Source organism: Phytophthora sojae (assembly GCF_000149755.1).
Source record: "Phytophthora sojae unplaced genomic scaffold PHYSOscaffold_2, whole genome shotgun sequence".
Classification (NCBI taxonomy): Eukaryota; Oomycota; class Peronosporomycetes; order Peronosporales; family Peronosporaceae; genus Phytophthora; species Phytophthora sojae.
Genome location: NW_009258116.1, coordinates 4,877,189 through 4,897,802, shown reverse-complemented (window position 1 = coordinate 4,897,802; position 20,614 = coordinate 4,877,189). Strand labels below are relative to the sequence as shown.

Genomic DNA, 20,614 nt, shown 5'->3' with positions numbered 1-20,614 from the left:
CGTGCAGATTAGCTGTCCACCTGCTGTGTGTACATTTCCATCCTACAGTACGCGTGCGTGCTAGCCACGGTATCCATCGTGGAGTTCCCACAAAGGCACCTGAGTGTTTTCAAGTGCTTCGAAAACATTGTGAAGAAGTGACTGGTTATTCGTGAGGGGCTCATGGTTACCTTTGAGCCGCTACAGCATCGCGAACGCGTTGTGCACTGCATAATGTCTCCCCGAGGGATTACCTCGACGCCTTTGGCGCCGCTGCTGCTGTTGTGGATGTGGCAATGGCAACTATGCGAGCGCGGTATACCTTAGCAACGTTGAGACTGTGCAGTGCTTCAGCATGAACAGGCTATTGGACACTACCGCTACCGGACTCCTCGTTGCTGATACAGCAGCGTGATCGATGGAGACGATGGTGCACTGTGTGAAAGTATATCCGGGGTCAAACATTATGTATTCCGACTATAGTTTCGGACGACAAAGCTTTATGCGCGATGCGAGGGTTGTCCATACCATGCAGCATGTAGAGCATGCATGTGTGCGTCATAACCGCCCTCCACTTCCAGCAAAGCAATGAGTTAGCAAATAGGTAGGCAAGTTGAAGCGCCACACGTCACAGGTTTTTTGTATTTCTTCCAATCCGGCGTTTCCACAATGATCTCGCCTCCCATTGGTCAATATCCTTGATCGCCCCCTTGCGAGCTGCACACGTGGGGAAACTCTGCCAAAGCTCGAGCTGCTCGCCGCGCCCCCTTCTGCTCCGGGCCTCTTCCCCCCTCTCCGCAGCAGTCCGCAACTGTAGTCGCCCACCTTCTCAGTGCCGGCCACAGCAGCAGCCGCCACAGCAACCTGTCCATCAATCAATAGAGAGAGAGAGAGAGAGAGATCTTGTGAGGCATCATGAGCCAGAAGCTGCGCGACCTGATCCGCGGCGTGCGCGCCTGCAAGACGGCGGCCGAGGAGCGCGCCGTCATCGCCAAGGAGAGCGCGCTCATCCGCACGGCCTTCAAGGACCAGGAGAAGCAGTACCGCCACCGCAACGTGGCCAAGCTGCTCTTCATCCACATGCTCGGCTACCCGTCGCACTTCGGCCAGATGGAGTGCGTCAAGCTCATCGCCAGCCCCTACTTCGCCGAGAAGCGCATGGGCTACCTGGGCCTCATCCTGCTGCTCACGGACCAGGAGGACGTGCTCACGCTCGTCACCAACTCGGTCAAGAAGTGGGTGTCCCTGTCGGTACTTCAGTTTGGACGTTGGCTTGCACTAATCTGAGCGTAATGTTGCTGCTATTTCCCAGTGACCTGAACAACCAGAACCACTTCATCGTGGCGCTGTCGCTCACGTGTGTGGGCAACGTTGCGTCGGTGAGTGACAAGATGATGGCGATGATTGTGGTGGAATGCTGATAGACTGAAATGTATTGCACGTTACAGGCGGATATGGCGCGCGACCTGGTGATGGATGTGGACCGTCACCTGCGCAGTGACAACGACCATCTGCGCAAGAAGGCGGCGCTGGCTGCTATCCGCGTGTTCACGAAGGTGCCGGATCTGGTGGAGGACTTCACTGAGTCCATCCTGGGACTGCTTCGCTCCAAGCACCACGGCGTGCTGCTGGCGGGCGTGCAGCTGATTACGGAAGTGGTGCTACTGGATGTGGAGAACCTGAAGCGATTCAGCAGCCTTGTGCCGAAGCTCGTGCGTCAGCTGCGCAACTTGCTGTCGATGGGCTACTCGAGCGAGTACGACGTCAGCGGCATCGCTGATCCCTTCTTGCAGGTCGCAATTTTGAGGCTGCTGCGTCTCTTGGGCAAGGACAACGAGGAAGCCAGTGAGGCGATGAACGATGTGCTGGCGCAGGTGGCTACGAACACGGAGACGGCCAAGACTGCTGGCAACGCCATCCTCTACGAATGCGTGCAGACCATTATGACGATTGAGAGTGACAGCGGGCTTCGCGTGTTGGCTATCAACATCCTGGGACGCTTCCTGCTGAACCGTGACAACAACATCCGCTACGTCGCGCTGAATACGCTTTCCAAGGTTGTGACGGACGACCTCGCGGCAGTGCAGCGCCACACCAACACTATTGTGGACTGCCTGAAGGACCCAGACACGTCCATTCGTCAACGCGCGCTCGAGCTCATCTACTCGCTTGTAAACTCTTCCAACATTCAATCGGTACGTGTGGGGAGCTCGAATTTACAACGGGGTTGGGAACTGAGGACTCACTATGATTGACGTGATGATCGTATACTTCACAGCTCGCGCGTGAGATGCTGAACTACCTCGTGATTGCTCCGAACGAGCAAAAAGCCGAGCTGTGCTCACGCATTGCTGGTAGGTATCTAGATTATCTTTTGATTGCTCACAGGCGGTTATTCTAACCACGAATTTATGATGTGGGTTTGATGCAGATGCGGTTGACCGCTACGCACCGTCAAGCCGGTGGCATATTGATACGCTAATTACAATGCTATCCATTGCTGGTTCGACGTTGCCCGACGAACGGATATGCAGCTCGCTCATCACGCTTATCCAGCGTAACACCGACTTGCACGCATACGTGGTTCACAAGCTCTTCTGGGCGCTGCACGACGATGTGTCCCAGTTGTCTCTTGTTCACGTTGGTATCTGGTGTGTCGGCGAGTATAGCAAGCTCTTGCTGCTGGATGCGCCTGCGTCTGAGGAGACCCTGAACGACAAGAGCCGAGTCGATGAGAGCAGTGTTGTGGAGCTCTTCAAGACTATTCTGCGCCACCATGGATCCACGGACATCACGCGCGCGTACTCCCTGAACGCTATGGTGAAGCTTACGACTCGCTTTAGCTCGCCGGCTGAGATCGCTAAGCTGAACGCGATGATTTCTTCCTTCAACACATCCATGGTACTGGAACTTCAGCAGCGTGCTACCGAGTATACAACCCTTGGCCAGCCGCAGTGGTCGTCCCTGCGCAATGACGTTCTCGCTGGTATGCCCGCTATCGATGCATCGAAGGTGCGCAGTCGCAATGAGAACCTCGCGTCCTCGGCTGTGGGCTCGGCTGACCTTCTTGGAGACGACGATGCTGGTGCGAGCTCGAGCAGTGGAACTGCAGCTGCTGCCCCGAAGCCTGTGCAGGCTGCTCAGTCGAGTGCTGGTGCCAGTCTGCTAGACCTGGACGACATCTTTGGTGGTGGTACATCGACTTCAAGCGCTGGTACGGCTATGTCAGCCTCATCATCTGCTCCTGCCGCACCCCCTGCGGTTGACTTGCTCGCGGATATCTTCTCGAGCGGCCCGGCGGCGCCGGCACCGGCAACTGCTTCCTTCGGCTCAAGCAACGGTGGTGCGCCAGCACCGGGAGCTAACGACTTGCTTGGATTGATGGATTTTGGCGCTCCTGCTCCTGCCCCGGCGCCTCCGGTAGCAAACCCTCCGCTGCGCGCTTACGAGAAAAACGGTCTGACTGTGGACCTGGAGATCACGAAGCCCAACCCCGATGACAAATCTGTGACGTACATTACCGCGACTACGCGTAACTCGACGGCGATGTCGATCGACAAGTTCGTGTTCCTGGCTGCGTTCCCCAAGTACATCAAGTTGAAAATGGAACCCCCGACCGGCGACGTGGTGCCGCCGAACAACAGCGGCGTGGTCACACAGGTTGTCAAGATCCAGAACAGTATGCAGGGCGAGGTAAGTTTGCTGTTGAAGTGTTGGCTGGCTGGAGCCCAGCGAACAGATCCTAACCTTCACCTTTTGTTGTTGTTGTTGTAGAAACCCGTGCTCATGCGAATCAAGCTCGAGTTCTTCGTGAATGGCAGCAAGGTGGAGGATATGGCGACCGTGAACAACTTCCCGTCCAACATTTAATCAGTCCAACTAGAGACGAAGCGGGTGTTCGTGTGTGGGCGGCCTGGCTAGAGCTTATGACCGCAGCATCGTTCTGCGCTGACAAGCAACCGGATGACAGGTGTGTCAGCAATTGAGGCAACGACTCCCAACAGCAGAATGACGCTGACTCACCTCTCGCCCCCTTTTGAGGACGTCAACTCGAAGAGATGAAGACCAAAACAACAATATAGCCGTGCCTGTTTCGTGTTGATAGCCGTCGTGCTACTCAGACTTGTTCATAGTGCAGAGATTAGCGCCTACCTACAAAGTGGTTTCTGCTGAGGACAACAAGGCAAACATCCGCTCTAAGCGCGCCGCTTGAGCGTGGTGAGGCGGAATTGCCAGTAGGCCTTCCTCACGCGGTCTGTCTCGTTCATGAGTGTCTCCAGCAGTTTCGTGGCCGATGCGACCGTGTCGTCCGTGCCTTCCTTCGCGTACAAGTCCACCAGCAAGCCCGCGGCGAAGATGCAGTCCGGTGTAGCTGTCAGAATGTTCTGCGCCTTCTCCTTGAGCTGAGCCGCAAACGCAGCCTCATGGCCGCGGATCAGTCCACGGATGTAGTTCCACGGACTCTCGTTGTGAACCGCGATGGAGACCTTCTCCAGCGCGTAGTCGACCTCGCGCTGACGGTCCGCGGCCGTGGCCAGCCCCGACGTGTTGCTCAGCACGAACCAGCGGTAGTTCCACGCCGAGTTGTTGCGCACGTCCTCGAGCAGCAGCTTGTCGACGTACTCGAGCTCGCCGTCCCAGAGCCCGAAGGTCTTGACCGCCCACTGGCGGTGCGCCCACGCGTGGTAGTTCTTCGAGTCGATGTCGATGGAGGCCTCGCACAGCGCCTTCTCCTCGCTGCCGTCGCGCATCATGTTGCAGATCTCGCGGCGGTAGTGCCAGATCTGGTAGTTCTTGGGGTTCTGCAGCGCCATGTCGGCCGTGAACTGCAGCTCCGGCTTGAGGTCCGAGCCCAGCGCCTCCAGCACGCGGCGCCGGAAGTACCAGACCGTGTAGTTGGCCGGGTTGGCCTCGATCACGTCCAGCGTCAGCGCCAGCGTGCGCTCGCTATACTCGTTGATCTTGAGCACGCCGCGGAAGCAGTCCATGACATCCGTGACTGGGGACGAGAGGGAGGAGGCAAACAGCGTTAGATTAGACAAGATATAGGGAAGAGAGAGGGCAGACGCACAGTCGGCGGGGTACGCGATGCTCACGATGGGGTCCGGGCCGTCATCTTGCGGGATCTTGACGACGTCGGCCCAATCGGGGTCCTCGCTGTACTTCATCCTGGGTCTTTGGTCGAAATGAAAGTGGCTAATTTTTGACAAGTCAATTCTTGACATCGTGGTTTTGACACACGTCGTTTTTGACATTGATGCCCTCGATCTATCTACTATGCCTAGAGCTACGTCACTACTTGCTGCAAGTTCCTCCTCTTCCCTATTGTCTACGGAGTACTGCTGAGTCGGCTCACGCGGCCTTGCCCTTGAGCACGGCGCGCATGTCGTTGGCGGTCTGCTTGGCGATGTCCTGCGAGCGCATCATGAAGCGGTCCGAGACCCAGCACACGACGAAGTAGACGAGGCCGAAGGGGATCTGCTCGGCCAGCAGGTCGCCCGCTTGGCGGGGCAGCTCCATGAAGCGCGAGTAGAAGCTGACCACGAACCAGAAGCCCTGCAGCAGCGAGAAGGCGAAGGCCACCTTGAAGGCCAGCAGCGGGTTGACCCACCGCCGGATGAACAGCACCGTGCTGGCCCCGATGAGCACGGACAGCGCCTCGAAGCCGGCGATGAAGCCGAGGCCGCGCGGGCTGTGGCGCATGCGCTGCACCTCGAGGTAGCTCATGAGCGCCACGAGCCCCGCCATCTTGCTCAGGAAGGAGACCCACAGGTCGTTGAAGTACACCGTTTTGGCGTAGTGCTGCAGCACCTTCTGGTTGGCGGCCTTCTCGGCCGAGAGCTGCACCGCCTGCTGCTTCAAGCGCTCGGCGCGCTGGCCCGCGCTCGTCTTGGTCGCCGCCGCCATGTTCCCTCGATCAATCCGATCAGCTTTTGATGCTCTTGACACGCATCTACCCCTTTTATTTGGGTAGCATTCTCTTTTTTATTGGGTAATGTTCTAGAAGAGGGCACCTGTATAATCCGATCCGCATCGTATTAGACAGGTACCTGGTTCAAGCGCAAAGCTGTGGCCACGCATAAACCAAAGCAGCAACTTCCCATTGCCCCCCTCCGCCAAGTATGCTCCGCCGTGTCATCCTCTCCAGCGTCGCCGCCCGTGGCGCGGCCCACGTGTCCCAGCAGATGCGCTGCGTGAGCCAGACGGCGGCGCGCTTCTCCGACGAGAAGCCCGCGGGCGCGGAGGCCGCCGCCAAGCCCGAGGAGCCCGCGGCCGAGCTGACCGAGGCCGAGAAGCTGCAGAAGCAGGTGAAGGACCTGGAGGCCAAGAACAAGGACATGAACGACCGCCTGCTGCGCGCGCTGGCCGACGCCGAGAACGTGCGCCGCATCTCGCGCGTGGACGTGAACAACGCGCGCGAGTTCGCCATCTCCAAGTTCGCCAAGGCGCTGCTGGACGTGTCGGACAACCTCAAGCGCGCGCACGAGAGCATCGACATCGAGGCGCTGCAGCCGGAGAAGCAGCTGGACGCCATCAAGGTGCTGCACGAGGGCGTCGTCATGACGGAGACCCAGCTGCAGAAGGTCTTCCGCGAGTTCAAGATCAACCAGGTGGGCGCCATCGGCGACAAGTTCGACCCCAACGTGCACGACGCGCTCTTCGAGTACGAGGACACCACCAAGGAGGCCGGCTCCATTGGCCAGCTTATGAAGACGGGCTATCTGCTGAACGAGCGTGTCATCCGCCCGGCCCAGGTGGGCGTCGTCAAGGCCCCCAAGCAGTAGAGGGAGAAACGAGCCGAGCCCCGGACCTCTGCAATTGTGCAGCCAAATCTTGGCGCGGAATGGTGGAGATGATTGGGAAATGGAGCTCGAGCCGACACGGTTGGGGATGAATCGTATCACGACGACGTGATTTCTTTCCACCATAGACCACCGAGTTGAAAACGTGTTTGGAAGCGGGTCCAGCGGATCGGGAGCGCTACCAGCGGTTGGCTGTTGGGCGGAGAGCGAGGTTGCGAGGGTTAGAAGCGAGTTCGTTCGTGTCCGCCCCGAGGCGTATTATATAGACGAGATCTTCAATCGATGATTGCTTTCATTTTGTTATGGAATCCGTGCACGGCATGTTGAAGTGAGACTTGCATGTACATGTATGTATTGGTTCTTTGGGCAAACTACGCTCCATTAGGGGGAGTCGAACATCTCAAAAACGCCAAAAATAATGAGCAAAACCGAGCCAGAATTCTGAGCAGTAAAGTGTCGAAAAGATGAGCCATTTTGGAGGGGGGTCGATCCCTCCATTTTTCGGACTTAGTCGAGTGGAGGGAACTTTTCCGCCATCTGTCCCACTACAGATCCCGACCAGTTTCTTCAACAAATGATGGTGTGTAACTTTGTAGGGAATACTGATTATGCAAGAGACATGCGATACCAAAGTTAATACTGAGAAACAAGGTAATTTGATGTAGACCTTTCTAACAGCATTGAATAGCTAGAACGTTTATCACAGGATATTTTACAATAGGATAATTTGGAGGTATTTGTAGAGGAGGGAACAAAGAAGGGAATTGCTTGTCTCTGAAATGAGCAGCTCAGATAAGCCACCTCCGGAGGTGGCTTGTTTCAGAGTTAAGCAAAACGCTGTCGAGATTGTGAGCACGGCCAAGCTCAAAACTTGAGCACGTTTTTGGCAATGTTCGACCCCCCCTATTAAACGGGAGTGGGAGACATGGCAGCCTCGCGAGCCTCCTGCGCTTCGCGCTCCAGTCGCTTCTTCTCTAGGAAGTTGTGCCACACCGTGCGGCCACCCTTCTTTGAGTACCAGAACACGATGCCCACCATCGCGACCACCACAATGACAGCGATGATGTACCCGAGCACCACCACCACCGTGCCATCAGCGGTGCACATGTACACGAGTCCCAGCAAGATGCCCGGCGCCACCAAGAAGAGGATCACCAGGAAGAGCACCGCGGACATGGACCACGCAGCACTGAAGAAGGCCAGCGAGCGAGCCCAGCTCAGAATGGGCTTGCGGGTGATTGGGATCGGGTAGAAGAGCAGGATGCCGAACACGTTGAACCAGAAGTGCACGAGCGCGATGGCAACCGAGTCGGACTTGCCCGTCACCAAGGCGGCCAGCAACGCCGTGCCGGTTGTACCCAAGTTGGCTCCGATCACCAGCGGGTAGACTTGCTCCAGCGTGATCACACCCAGGCCTGCCAGCGGGGTAAGGGTGGACGTGACGACCGTCGACGAGTGCACGCAGAAGGTGATCATGGTGCCGACGATGATGTTGATGTAGCCGTTGTAGTTGAGCAGCTTGGAAATGAGGCGCTTCGTGGGGCCCATGAAGACCTTCGCCAGCATCTTCACCAGCGTCAGCAGCGAGCACACGAGGATACAGAAACCGATGACGACCGTGATGGCACCGATGCTGCCGTCGCTCAGGCTGGAGCCCTCGAAGGCGCCAGAAGTGACGAACGACTGGCCGGGCTCGCACACAACGTCACCGGTAGCAACTTCATAGATGGCGTCCTTGTCCACAACCAGCAGTTCCTGCGTCAGCGGGTTCACGACGGCGTCAACAGGGCTACTGAACGAGCCGCTGTTGGTCTTGGCGTTCGACATGGCGATCGACAGCTCCTCGAGCGGGTGGAGCAGCACCTCAAGGGGGAACAGCACGAACACCGACCAGAGGTTGTACATGTCGTGGACCGTAGCGGCAGCCATAGCGCGCTGGAAGCGGGCGCGGTCTCCGACCTGGCCAAACGCCACCATGATGCACGTGATGCACGTGCCGATGTTGGCGCCCATGATCACATACACACCCTGGCGGATGGTCATGCCGCCGGAGCCCACGAGGGCCACGACGATGGACGTCACCGTGCCGGAGCTGTGCAGCAACGCGGTGGCGATGGTTCCGATCATCAGGCCAGCCACCGGGTTGTCGGCGAAGTCGAAGGCGCCCTTGGTGTCGCAGCCCAGCGCCAGCGTGAAGCCGTCGCCGATGAGCTTGACGGCCACCATGAAGAAGTACAGCGCGGCCAGCGACCCGAAGCCGTAGATGACGCCCCACAAGATCTTCTCCTGCAGAGACATCTTGGAGTACGAGTCCTCTTCTCCATCTTCGTGCTTGTGGTGGCAGTCAGAGCTGACGATTGAACTGGGGCGAGGAACGAGGTAAGGCGTGACCGCCTTCTCGTAGTTGGCTGGACTGTTGATCATCTTGATGCTGCGCGCTGAATTGAAAACTGAAGTTAAACAACTGAAGCACCCAAGTTCGAGTCCTTGACATGTGTACACTGAATCAACACGTCTTGCATTCTATCCTGAATCTGCCTCTTGCATCGTGAATCTTCGGGATTCACGCTTATGCGTGCATTGACGTTGAAGTGGCTTTACGTTTTAATCAATTTTTAATCGAGATAGGCATTGGAAAGGCAAGACAGCGCTGCTCGAGCTGGAAGCCTTTCGAACGAACTGTAAACTACAGCCCTGATCCCTATGCAATTACTACTGCAGTAACATGCATGGCATGGATACGGCACGATCGTGAATACGGTAAGTTAGCCTTCAGATAAGCTTATCCTTCAGCGTGTGTTGTTGTTGTCGTTGCGGTAAGTTTTCCTTCACCGCGCTGTTGTTGCGGTTCATGTCCATGCATGTGTACAAGCATAGAAGGTGAGAGCCAAATACTACAAAAGCAAAGAGAACATTATTTTCCGCACATCGATACTAATCTACCCCTTGATGAGAGCCTTGGACTGCAGGCCTTTCTTGAAGGCCTTGATGACGCGGATCTGCGCGCGAATGCGAGCGAAGCCGCGCACCCAGAGCTCCTGGCCGCGGCCCGAAGTCATCTTGCGGACCTCATCCTCGTCGACCTCGCGGCAGAGGGCCATCCAGCTCGGAGCGTTCTTCATCGAGATGGAGCGGAGCACCAGGCCCAAAGGCATCGAGACGAAGCCCATGGCAATGCAAGCGAACCACTGGCTCACGTTGAGAGGCTTGCACTTGAACCAGTCGCCCGTGTGCTGCACCATCACGTACTGCATGGCCACCTGCAGGACGCAGACGTACAGGAACACGCGGTTCTTGGAGATGCCCGCGAAGATGTTGATCTCGTCGTGGATCTTGCGGCAGTTGAGCTCGTTGAACAGCTGCGCCCACACGAACGTGTTGAACACGATGGTCATGTGCACCGTCGGGTCGTCCTCCACGTCCTCGGGCAGGTCGGTGATGCGTCCCGAAGGAATGTCAAACCACTTCTCACCCGTGAAGACAATTGCCAGAAGGAGAATGAGCTGGTAGATCGACTGACCGATGATGTGCTTCGTCATCTTCTTGGAGATCAGAGGCTGCGTCTTCGGGTACGGCTTGCGCTCCAGCAGCTGCGGCGTCGGCTCTTCAGTCGCAAGAGCGAGCGAAGCGAACGAGTCCATGATGAGGTTCACCCACAGCATCTGCACAGCCGACAGGGGAGACTGCTCCAGCACAACGGCACCGATGAAGGCCAGCGAGATGGCAACGACGTTGACGGTCAGCTGGAACTGCAGGAACTTGGCGATCGAGTCGTACACGTTGCGGCCCCACTTGATGGCGTTCACGATCGAGTTAAAGTTGTCGTCCATCAGGATAATGTCCGACGCGTCCTTGGCCACAGCCGTGCCGCTGATACCCATAGCAAAACCCACGTTCGCCTTCTTCAGAGCAGGCGCGTCGTTCGTGCCGTCACCAGTCACAGCAACCACCTGAGGACCGTGCGGAACCACGTTGCTCTGCATCAGACCGGACACCAAAGTGTACTTGTCCTTGGGCGACGAGCGAGCAAGCACACGGAGCATGGGCCAGATCTTGTCGAACTCCGACTGGATGATGTTGCCCTGAGCGTCGAGCACGCGGTTGCGGAACGTCTGGCCGTCCATAACAAGGGAGCCATCGCCCGGCTTGGTGATACCGCACTTGCTGGCGATCGAGCGCGCTGTCGTGATGTTGTCGCCCGTCACCATGCGCACCGTGATACCGGCGCGGTTGCACTGCTGGATGGCGCCAGGCACCTCGGGGCGGACAGGGTCCTCAATGCCGACAATGGCAACACAAGTCAAGTTCTTCTCCACGTCCTCGTCCGACCAGTTGACCGTCTCCTCAGCAGGCACATCCAGGTCGCGGTAGGCCAGGCACAGCGTACGGTACGCCTGTGAAGCGTACTTCTCAATCACCTCAGCACCGATCTTGGCCTTGCGGGCGTCGTCCAGACCCTCGAACGAGCCGTCCACGCGCTGCATGTTCTGGCACAGACCCAGCACCACCTCCGTCGCACCCTTCGTGTACACACGGCAAGTCGTGGCGCTGCGACGAACCACCACCGACATGCGCTTCTTGGCACTGCTGAACGTCAGCATGTGCACCACCTCGTTGTTCGCGCGAATCTCAGGGTACTCGACACCACCGTCACGGATGAACTGCAGCAGAGCGCACTCCGTCTTGTTACCGGTGTGCTCGGGCAGACCGTTCTCCACCTTGGGCGGCAAGATCTCGGCCGTCGAGTTCACGGCAATACCCATGCAGAACGCCTCCTTGGTCGCCTCCGACAGCGCGCCGATGCCAGCCGAAGCGGACGAGAACTCGTTGTCGCCGATCCACAGCTGCATCACCGTCATGCGGTTGGTCGTCAGCGTGCCCGTCTTGTCCGAGCACACCGTCGTGGCGCTTCCCATGGTCTCACAGGCGTCGAGGTGGCGCACCAGGTTGTTGTCCACAAGCATCTTCTTCACCGAGTAGGCGAGAGCGATGGTGACAGCGAGCGGGAGGCCCTCGGGGATGGCCACCACGAGCACCGTAATGGCGATAATGAAGAAGCTGAGGTAGTCGCTGACGTAGCCACTCTTCCAGGGCTTGTTGTCGTTGCCGAACGTGTCGATGGAGAAGCGGATCGACATGATGACGAACACAAGAAGAGCCACGAGCGTGCCGAGCTTGCCGATGAGCACAGTCAGGTTGTAGAGCTTACCCTCGAGCGGCGACTGGCTCTCGCCATCCTCCTCAGCAGCCTTGCTGGGCTCCTCGAGGACGCCAGCGTCCTTGGGGGTCTCGATCTCGACGTAGACCTGGTCGTTAGCCGTGTTCTTCTTGTTCTCGGCGGCGGCCTTGCTGTCGCTTCCACCGGCAGCAGCGGCGCCCGGACGGTTGCCGTTGATCAGGCTCTTGATGATACCGGCCTGCGAGTGCTCGCCGACGCAGACGACGAGCATCTTGCCCACGCCCTCCATGACCTTGGTGCCGGAGAGCAGGAAGGGGTTCTCGGCGTTCTTGGGGAGCAGGTCGGACTCGCCGGTCATGGCGCTCTCGTCCATCTTGATCTCCTTCTCGTCGAAGACGATGCCGTCGGCGGGGATGATGTCGCCCAGGTCGACGCGCACAATGTCGCCGACCACGAGGCTCCACTTGCTGACCTCGGCGGGCTGGCCGTTGCGGATGACCTTGATCTTCTCGTCCTCCTTGACGGCGTTGAGGGCGCGGAACTGCGCCTCCTTCTGGTAGTCGTTCATGGCCGTGACGATCGTCACGACGATGACGGCCAGGATGATACAGGCTCCCTCGACCCAGCCCGTCTCCGGGTGGTCGCCCACGGTCACGGACAGGACGATGGAGATGAAGCCCGAGATGGTCAGCACGATGATGGTGATGTCCTGGTACGCGTCCCACATGAGCTCCAGGAAGCTCTTGGGCTTAGGGGGCGCCACGTAGTTCTTGCCGAAGCTCTCCTCGCGCGCCGCGAGGTCGGCGGCGTTGTTGTTGTCCAGGCCCTGGCGCGGGTCCACGTTGAGCGCGGCGGCGACGCCCTGCAGGCCGCCTATGTTGGCGAGCACCTCCTGCTGCTTCTCATGGGGCGTCTCCACGAGGCGGATGAGGTCTCCCGTGACCAGCTTGAACGAGGCCATGGCGGTCGGTCGGTCGGTCTTCTTCTCTCGGAACGGGGCGGGAAGGGAGAGTGACGGCCGGATCAGAGCAGACAAACTCTATCTGCTGTTTTTAGCCCGGTGGGAGGGTAGGTGGGTCTTAGTACAGCGAGCGCGTGCTGCGACTTGCCTCGGCCGTGGGAAGTTCGGGAATGACACGGCTCCGGGACTCGACTAAGCGTGCCCAGGCGTCGTTGGTGTGCCGCTCGTGTGGTGGGAGCCAGCGCGGCGATGTGAGTGAGTGTGATCTGGACGGGCCGAGGGAGGGCGCAAGGACCGGGCGCCGCGCGGACAAGGCAACAACTGGGCGCGCGAGCGAGCGGCAGGCGCCGCCAGCACGTGTGGGCCATGGAGCATGAGCGAGCGCGCGAGCGGTGTGGAGGCCGCTACAGCAGCTAGCATTGTCCTGCTACAATGCTAATGTAGCGTCCAATAATACTACGCGAAATACCAAGGAGCGTTTTTTTTCCTGAGAGATTCGTTTTGACCGGCAATTGGAGATTGGAGGGAGGGATCATCGAATTGGCTTGTGTTCACTATGGCCAGCGGGTGGATTTTCACTACATGTCGCAGAGCACATATTTGTAGAGGTTTCCGTCCGGCGGTCAGCCCTGAAGGGGCTCAAAAGTGGACAAAGTTTCCCCCGAGAAGGCAGCCAGATTTTATCGTATTCTGCGCTAGGTTGAAAAAGAACTCGCGGATGCACAAGGATATCGACGCCGGCTGCCGCGGGCTGCTGGCCGGCGGCCAGTGGCCGCACAGTCGAGCGCAGCAGCGCATCGCGAGCGTTGTACGATGCCGCATCAAAAGATAGAGGTTGCATCATGTCCCGTTTGTGCGCTTAGTCGAAAGGAAAGATCGCTGCGGGATCAATCGATCCTCCGGCAGAGGACCAACATGTGAAAATGCGGGGCCAGAAGACCCCGCCAGCGCTGCAGCAGGCCAGCCTGCCCAATTTGGCGGCGCCGTACCGCGCAGATTGCCGGAGCTCGGTGTCCGTGCCGCCCAGTCCGATGGTTTTCAGACGGGTGTCCAATACAATACATGGCCAAAGCACCATTAAATGGCCAGACCTTTCAGACGACACTGCGCAAGCAAGCTGGGTGTGAAGGTGTCTGCGTGGCCGCGTGATATGTTAGCAGTTGCAGACTCTCTCCGGCTTCGCTCGAGCCGGCATAAAATCCAGCTGAGATCAGACTCGCGGGCGGCACGTGTGCCTGCCTGCTTGGTGTAGACTTCCGTTGCTTGCTGCATCAACGCGCGGCACACAGCACGATCGGCATCAGATGGAGTGTAAGGCTCGACAAGACCGCAAAGGACTTCAAAACTACATGTAGTTGTGCCTTGCGAACGCTTTGGCGTTGCGAGGCGGTGCCGAGCGACATACACGCGCTCCTGTCCGCGGTGCAGTGGCGGCTGGTGATGGGCCTGCGCGTCCAAGTGAAGCACCAAATCGATTAAGCGGAGACTTGCCCGTTCTATGGGAGCAATAACCGCCGTCCACTTTTTGCGGGGCTTCAGCCTGTGATCCGTCAAACGGAAGCGACGTCATCTGCTCTTTACCACTACCTCGTGACATTTGCGGCGCGCTGGTGCTGACAGCAGAGTGCAGGCTGCAGTTGTGCATGTGTAGTGAAGCATCCAGCAAATACAGTCAGTACTTACGCGCTTGCGCACATTTTTCTGCCAGTGCAGTTTCATATTCGGCGCCGCCCACCAACCACGCGATGTGTTTATTTTGTGCTGGCCATGTTGCCCCGTTGCGGGGGAAACCTTGACCGTGCGCTGGCTTTGGCAGCATGCCCTCTGAGGAAGACTGGGCGAACTTTCAAATGGTACTGAAAGAGTTAACTCGAGTGACGCGATACGGAATTGGCGAGTCACAGGCTCGAGTTGGAGACCGCCACTGGTAAATGCGAGCATGAACGAGGCGCCCAAAAGTTACAGCGCCGGGCTCACCGTATCTAAACGGCAGCGCGGTCCACATGTACAGGGCGATATTTTGGTCAGGATTTGCTTGCCGATAAGCTGCGCCGAAGGCGGCTTCCGTAGTTTGTGTACCCGTCGTGTGCGAGCACCATGGTACACTGTGTTGTAGCGCATAGCACACCGGTATGCAGGGAATCGCCATGTTTGCATTAAAAATAGTGCTTCCTCATTTTAATCAAACCCTCGGATTAATCAATAGAACTCTGTCGATGACTGGCGCACAGCGCTCCGTTCACACTGAAGCTAGGCGAATTCTCCGCTGCGTCCTCCTTGGTTTTGTTCCGCGTCAAAAGATTCGACATATGACATTTAGATCATCGCAACGCGATGCATTTACCAGCCGTTTGAATCTTGGGTGCATTCACGAATTATTACCTTTTTGGCTAAATGGGCATAGTCATCAAAATTGCATTTGTCGCCCACAACCTGCGCTACAACACTGCCGGAGCCATAATGAGCGACAGGTTGCAGCTAATTTTCACAAGCCTCTAGTCAATCAGATACGCTGTTCATAGTTTTTTGTTTCAATTTCGACCAGCTCTCAATGCGGTGCGATACGTAGATCGTCGTCGCTATATCCGTAATATGTTAGCAGTACAGCACAGCACACGCTTCAGTATTGCTAGGGAAATTACATCGCTTCACTCTGAGCTCCTTGTTGTTACGAGGATGAGGACTTGTGTTCTCTCAACACCAATCCTTTCAGGGCTTTTACTTGCACACGGAAATCCTCGAGCTGCGTGACTCTAGCAAGAGTGTAGCGCACGAAGGGAGGGTTTTGTGAGTAGACATATTAGGCTAGCGCAAGAAGTTCGTTGTAGTCCAAAGTACAAAGGGTAGTAAATCCGCAAATATGTCCGGGGGCTGCACTGAAGAGTACGCAACGCACATGTGTTTCTGTGAGGTACAGGGCATATTCTCCCTCCAAAAATGAACATTGTCGCCGGTCAAGGTACACTAACCGAAATGACATTTAGATGGTTTTCTTTCCTTAATAGCTGCTTGGCCTTGCTGTGCCATGTGTTCGAGTGACAGCAAGACGCCGTCATGCTTCCTCGAATATGCGTGTGTCCTACCTTTGTCATGGACAGTATTCTCCACAAACCAAACCAGTCAACTTCTGCCGAGTCGTTGTTATTGTTGTGAAAGCGATTCATGTACTTAAGTATACCTAGCGTCCACACAAGCACTGACTGTGTAATTAGACGTTGTTTGCAGACTGTTTGTCTGTAGTAGTGAATATGGCTAATATGCTGACGGTTTCCATTCGTTCCTCTTGAAGCTCACTCGGATTGCCAAAAGTTACTGATACGATGCCATACCAATAGATGTATTGATCTTCTTAAAAAGAGATTACTCTAACTACGTATGTTATACTGCGTCCCTGGAGATGAATTCGCAACCGATACAGTAGCAAATGAGTTCGCTTAAGGACCCGTTGAGCGTGCTAATCGATCTGAAGCCGCGAACGGAATTAATGGCGCAGCAAACAGACACGCGAAAAGCACCTAGCAATACCATTAGTTTTATCACAATCGGTCCCGCCGCACATGGATATAACGCCCCAAATATCCTCCGTCATGCATATTTAATGTTCCTTGGCGGTATTGTGAACTCACCAACATGCAGCGACTTACACTTAGTACACCAAGGTCCCGAACGTTAATAGATCATACTGGTAGTCACGGTTCTTAGTACATGTACTTGCTTCGTGCTTCACCGTACACGGCTAGGCTACAGCAAAGACAGTTTGAAGCCCCCACAGTGGGTGGACCGGATCCTCAATGTCTAGCATGCTGAAAACTTCATAAGCCATGCATGATATTAATACCGGGATCATAAACAGTATGCCATCGAGCATTCTCGGTCTTTAAAACTTATTGTGGAGCCGCGTGTGTGTGTGCGAAGGTGACGATACCACCGCTATGTTGAGCTTGCTGCCGTCTGTCTTGAGATCGCGCGAAAGGAAATCAATACAGCACACTCAGTCTTTACTCGTGCCTCAGCAGCAATCCTATCAGAGGTCGCAACAAGCCTCAGCAGCTCTTGGCTAAATCTCAGTTTTAGCGCTCGATCTACATACGCGTAGTCCCCGAAGGACATACCAGTATCTGAGAAGGAGGGGCTGGTTGCGGTGGGCTTCGCGTCCTTACGTGAACACGTTCTGTAAGCTCTTGAAGCAATGCTTCAATGCTTGGCCGTTGGCATTGCCGGCTTCAAAATGGACTTTTCCAGATAATAGGCACAGTAGCTGGAAATGGGGGTCTTCAGAATCGGTAGTCTTTTTATACACAGCCCAATAGCGCAACTGTGAATCTTCGCGAATCCCTTCGTTTCAACGTAGTTCCTGCAAATTACCGTGAGTGATCCCATCTGGCAGCCTGACTGATAAGCTCGATGTGCTTTGATGTGACAGAAGCACCCGTACATTGTGCATGCATGCAGTGTACCGTATTACATGTAATAGTTTAGAAGCCGCGCGCACTACGGTACAGTACTTAGTGCTGTAAAGGACATCATCACCATAAAAAACTTTTTCTTGACTGCTCGGCGAAGGGCACTTGTCCTGAGCAAGCCAGGTACCCCTCCTTCGTGTATCAACACAATATTGAACTGCACATACAGTACAGTGTCATTCCTCTTCACGAAATACATGTAAGCTCTTCTGACCACGTTGCATCCCCGCGGTGAGATACACGTACAGTCGGTTTCGGTATGGCAAGTACCTCGAATCTACTGATTCGCATCCTGCTAGCGACTAACAGAAAAGTATCTTCGGGGGAGGTGTCATAAAATGATGTGTAGCATCCTGCTCCGGCGTGTGGCGAGCCTCGCTGCCAGCCAGCGACCTTTGTGCTGGTCGACCGTGAGGCAGGCACTAGGTGGCGTCCCCATGGCGTCTGGCTCAGCATGTTGAGCTCTTGCATCGGCTTCGGTCGCGTTCGCTTGGAGGTGGAACTACAAAACGTTGGTTGCGATTGAGTTGAGATTCGCGTAGCGTGCGTCCCCTCGTGATTGAACTGACCTTGAAGACCTTGAAGTTGACATATGTACATAGAACGCACAATATTTTAATCAATATTTTAATCAGCGCTACTCGATTTTAATCGATGTTAAACGCATCGCCGTTTCGGTGTGAGGAGTGCAGCTTTACGTTATCATACACAACGAGGTTTGAGCTTGATGCGACCCGCGACCCGTGCATTGAGTAAGGGGTGTATTTACAGTAGACTCGGCAATGGAGCAGTGGTAGCTCGGTTTGGAGGCACTCGCGTGCCTGGACCCATCACTTGCAGCCCGTGACCCGAGATTCCTTGTGCGCGCGGTAAGCTCCACCGTATGACCTGGCAAGCGAAAAGCTGTCGCAGCCAGCTGGGCGAATCTTGCCATCGAATCTTGTCAACGCTGGACGATTAATTAATCTCGAGTGGAAAGGCTCGTAAAGCCGCAGCTTTACCCAGACGAATGGCGACTTTGACATGTCCGCGTCGTTTATGCGTTGCTTCGCCGTCTCCGGTTCGGAGCTCGAAGTCTACGACCGGGCTCCAGCGCACGCTGTAGATTCCTGCAGTGCTGTTGCATACTCCTGACAAGTTATTGTAGATAAATAGAATCGGAACCCGTCGGATCGGAAGCGTGGTGCGATTATGGAGATCAGCCTGCCAACCTCACGCTGCCCAGGCCTACGCCAACTGAGCTTGCCTGCCAGGTGGTCTGTGGTGGGATTTACGCGGTTGGTTCCTAGTCCTCTATGCAACGCCTCATCGCCTCAATTTCAACTCAGTTCCCAATTTGACACTCATCCAGCAAGCTCACGAAGCAAGCCGTTGAAGCAATGATCCACGAACCTTCAACCGACTACGGAAAGGTCACCACGCCGAACCTCGACCCGCGATCAAGCTCTGTTGTCAGCGACTGCCACCAGAAGCACAACATCGCTGAGGAAGATGAAGAAGAGGACTCGTACTCCAAGATGTCTCTGCAGAAGAAGATCCTGTGGGGCGTCATCTACGGCTTCGCGTCGCTGGCCGCGCTGTACTTCTTCATGGTGGCCGTCAAGCTCATCGGCGACGGCTTCACGCTGGCGCTGGGCTGCGACACCAAGGGCGCCTTCGACTTCGCCGACAACCCGGTGGCTGGCCTGATGATCGGAACCATCGCCACCGCGCTGCTGCACAGCTCCGGCACGGTGACGTCCATCGTCGTGGCCCTCGTGGGCTCCGGCGGCATGACCATCCGCCAGGGTGTGTATGTGATCATGGGCGCCAACATCGGCACGTGCATCACGTGCATCATGGTGGCGTTTGGCCAGGTCGGAGACCGCGCCCGCTTCCAGCGCGCTATGGCTGCCGCTACGGTCCACGACATGTACAACCTCTGGTCGGTGTTCGTGCTGTTCCCCCTTGAGGTGCTGCTCCACCCGCTCGAGGAGATGTCGATCGCCATGTCGAACGCCAAGACCAACAGCGGCTCGTTCAGTAGCCCTGTTGACGCCGTCGTGAACCCGCTGACGCATGAACTGCTGGTTGTGGACAAGGACGCCATCTATGAAGTTGCTACCGGTGACGTTGTGTGCGAGCCCGGCCAGTCGTTCGTCACTTCTGGCGCCTTCGAGGGCTCCAGCCTGAGCGACGGCAGCATCGGTGCCATCACGGTCGTCATCGGTTTCTGTATCCTCGTGTGCTCGCTGCTGACGCTGGTGAAGATGCTGGCGAAGGTCTTCATGGGCCCCACGAAGCGCCTCATTTCCAAGCTGCTCAACTACAACGGCTACATCAACATCATCGTCGGCACCATGATCACCTTCTGCGTGCACTCGTCGACGGTCGTCACGTCCACCCTTACCCCGCTGGCAGGCCTGGGTGTGATCACGCTGGAGCAAGTCTACCCGCTGGTGATCGGAGCCAACTTGGGTACAACCGGCACGGCGTTGCTGGCCGCCTTGGTGACGGGCAAGTCCGACTCGGTTGCCATCGCGCTCGTGCACTTCTGGTTCAACGTGTTCGGCATCCTGCTCTTCTACCCGATCCCAATCACCCGCAAGCCCATTCTGAGCTGGGCTCGCTCGCTGGCCTTCTTCAGTGCTGCGTGGTCCATGTCCGCGGTGCTCTTCCTGGTGATCCTCTTCTTGGTGGCGCCGGGCATCTTGCTGGGACTCGTGTACATGTGCACCGCTGATGGCACGGCGGTGGTGGTGCTCGGGTACATCATCGCTGTCATTGTGGTGGTCGCGATGGTGGGCATCGTGTTCTGGTACTCAAAGAAGGGTGGCCGCACGGTGTGGCACAACTTCCTAGAGAAGAAGCGGCTGGAGCGCGAAGCGCAGGAGGCCCGTGACGCTGCTAGGTCGCACACCCAGTCCAACCTCCCACACAATGCGGTTTAAACGAGCGTAATTAGTTTGTCCTGTGAATCAAGTACATGTATTTCATCTCATAGTTTCGGTACTGCAACATTCTGTAATCACTCGTGGTTGTATTTTTATGCAGTTCACCTTACCTGGTGCAGGTCTACCACTAGCCAACGCGGGCTAAAACAACTAACTGCACGATACATGTATGTACCAGGAATCAAATCTTGCATTTTAACTTGGTGCTTTGCGAGTCGCAGTTTGCAACTCCGGTCAACGACAAAATAATATGTTGTCGTGGATTCCTATATTATAGGAACCCATGCCAGGGGCTA

At 56.4% G+C, this 20,614-nt stretch overlaps 6 protein-coding genes across 6 annotated transcripts; 3 read left to right on the top strand and 3 right to left on the bottom strand.

Annotated features, from left to right (window-relative positions):
- Nucleotides 1-894: 894 nt before the first annotated feature.
- Nucleotides 895-3,849, top strand: PHYSODRAFT_478083 (hypothetical protein; the record flags this gene model as incomplete). The annotated part of the gene is made up of 6 exons (XM_009521293.1): nt 895-1,214; nt 1,292-1,358; nt 1,428-2,174; nt 2,258-2,333; nt 2,411-3,672; nt 3,754-3,849. 6 exons carry the CDS (start codon nt 895-897, stop codon nt 3,847-3,849), a joined length of 2,568 nt encoding a protein of 855 aa, XP_009519588.1.
- A 210-nt stretch (nt 3,850-4,059) lies between these two features.
- Nucleotides 4,060-5,886, bottom strand: PHYSODRAFT_556892 (hypothetical protein; the record flags this gene model as incomplete). Its single annotated transcript, XM_009521292.1, has 3 exons — nt 4,060-4,978; nt 5,051-5,136; nt 5,336-5,886. 3 exons carry the CDS (start codon nt 5,884-5,886, stop codon nt 4,176-4,178), a joined length of 1,440 nt encoding a protein of 479 aa, XP_009519587.1. The 3' UTR covers nt 4,060-4,175.
- A 215-nt stretch (nt 5,887-6,101) lies between these two features.
- PHYSODRAFT_311338 (hypothetical protein) lies at nt 6,102-6,764 on the top strand (the record flags this gene model as incomplete). The annotated part of the gene is made up of 1 exon (XM_009521291.1): nt 6,102-6,764. One exon carries the CDS (start codon nt 6,102-6,104, stop codon nt 6,762-6,764), a length of 663 nt encoding a protein of 220 aa, XP_009519586.1.
- A 924-nt stretch (nt 6,765-7,688) lies between these two features.
- On the bottom strand, nt 7,689-9,206 carry PHYSODRAFT_325421 (hypothetical protein; the record flags this gene model as incomplete). The annotated part of the gene is made up of 1 exon (XM_009521290.1): nt 7,689-9,206. The coding sequence occupies one exon, from the start codon at nt 9,204-9,206 to the stop codon at nt 7,689-7,691; it is 1,518 nt and encodes a 505-aa protein (XP_009519585.1).
- Nucleotides 9,207-9,678: 472 nt separating this feature from the next.
- PHYSODRAFT_541858 (hypothetical protein) lies at nt 9,679-12,922 on the bottom strand (the record flags this gene model as incomplete). The annotated part of the gene is made up of 1 exon (XM_009521289.1): nt 9,679-12,922. The coding sequence occupies one exon, from the start codon at nt 12,920-12,922 to the stop codon at nt 9,722-9,724; it is 3,201 nt and encodes a 1,066-aa protein (XP_009519584.1). The 3' UTR covers nt 9,679-9,721.
- A 5,842-nt stretch (nt 12,923-18,764) lies between these two features.
- On the top strand, nt 18,765-20,315 carry PHYSODRAFT_260128 (hypothetical protein; the record flags this gene model as incomplete). Its single annotated transcript, XM_009521288.1, has 1 exon — nt 18,765-20,315. The coding sequence occupies one exon, from the start codon at nt 18,765-18,767 to the stop codon at nt 20,313-20,315; it is 1,551 nt and encodes a 516-aa protein (XP_009519583.1).
- Between the last annotated feature and the right edge of the window lie 299 nt (nt 20,316-20,614).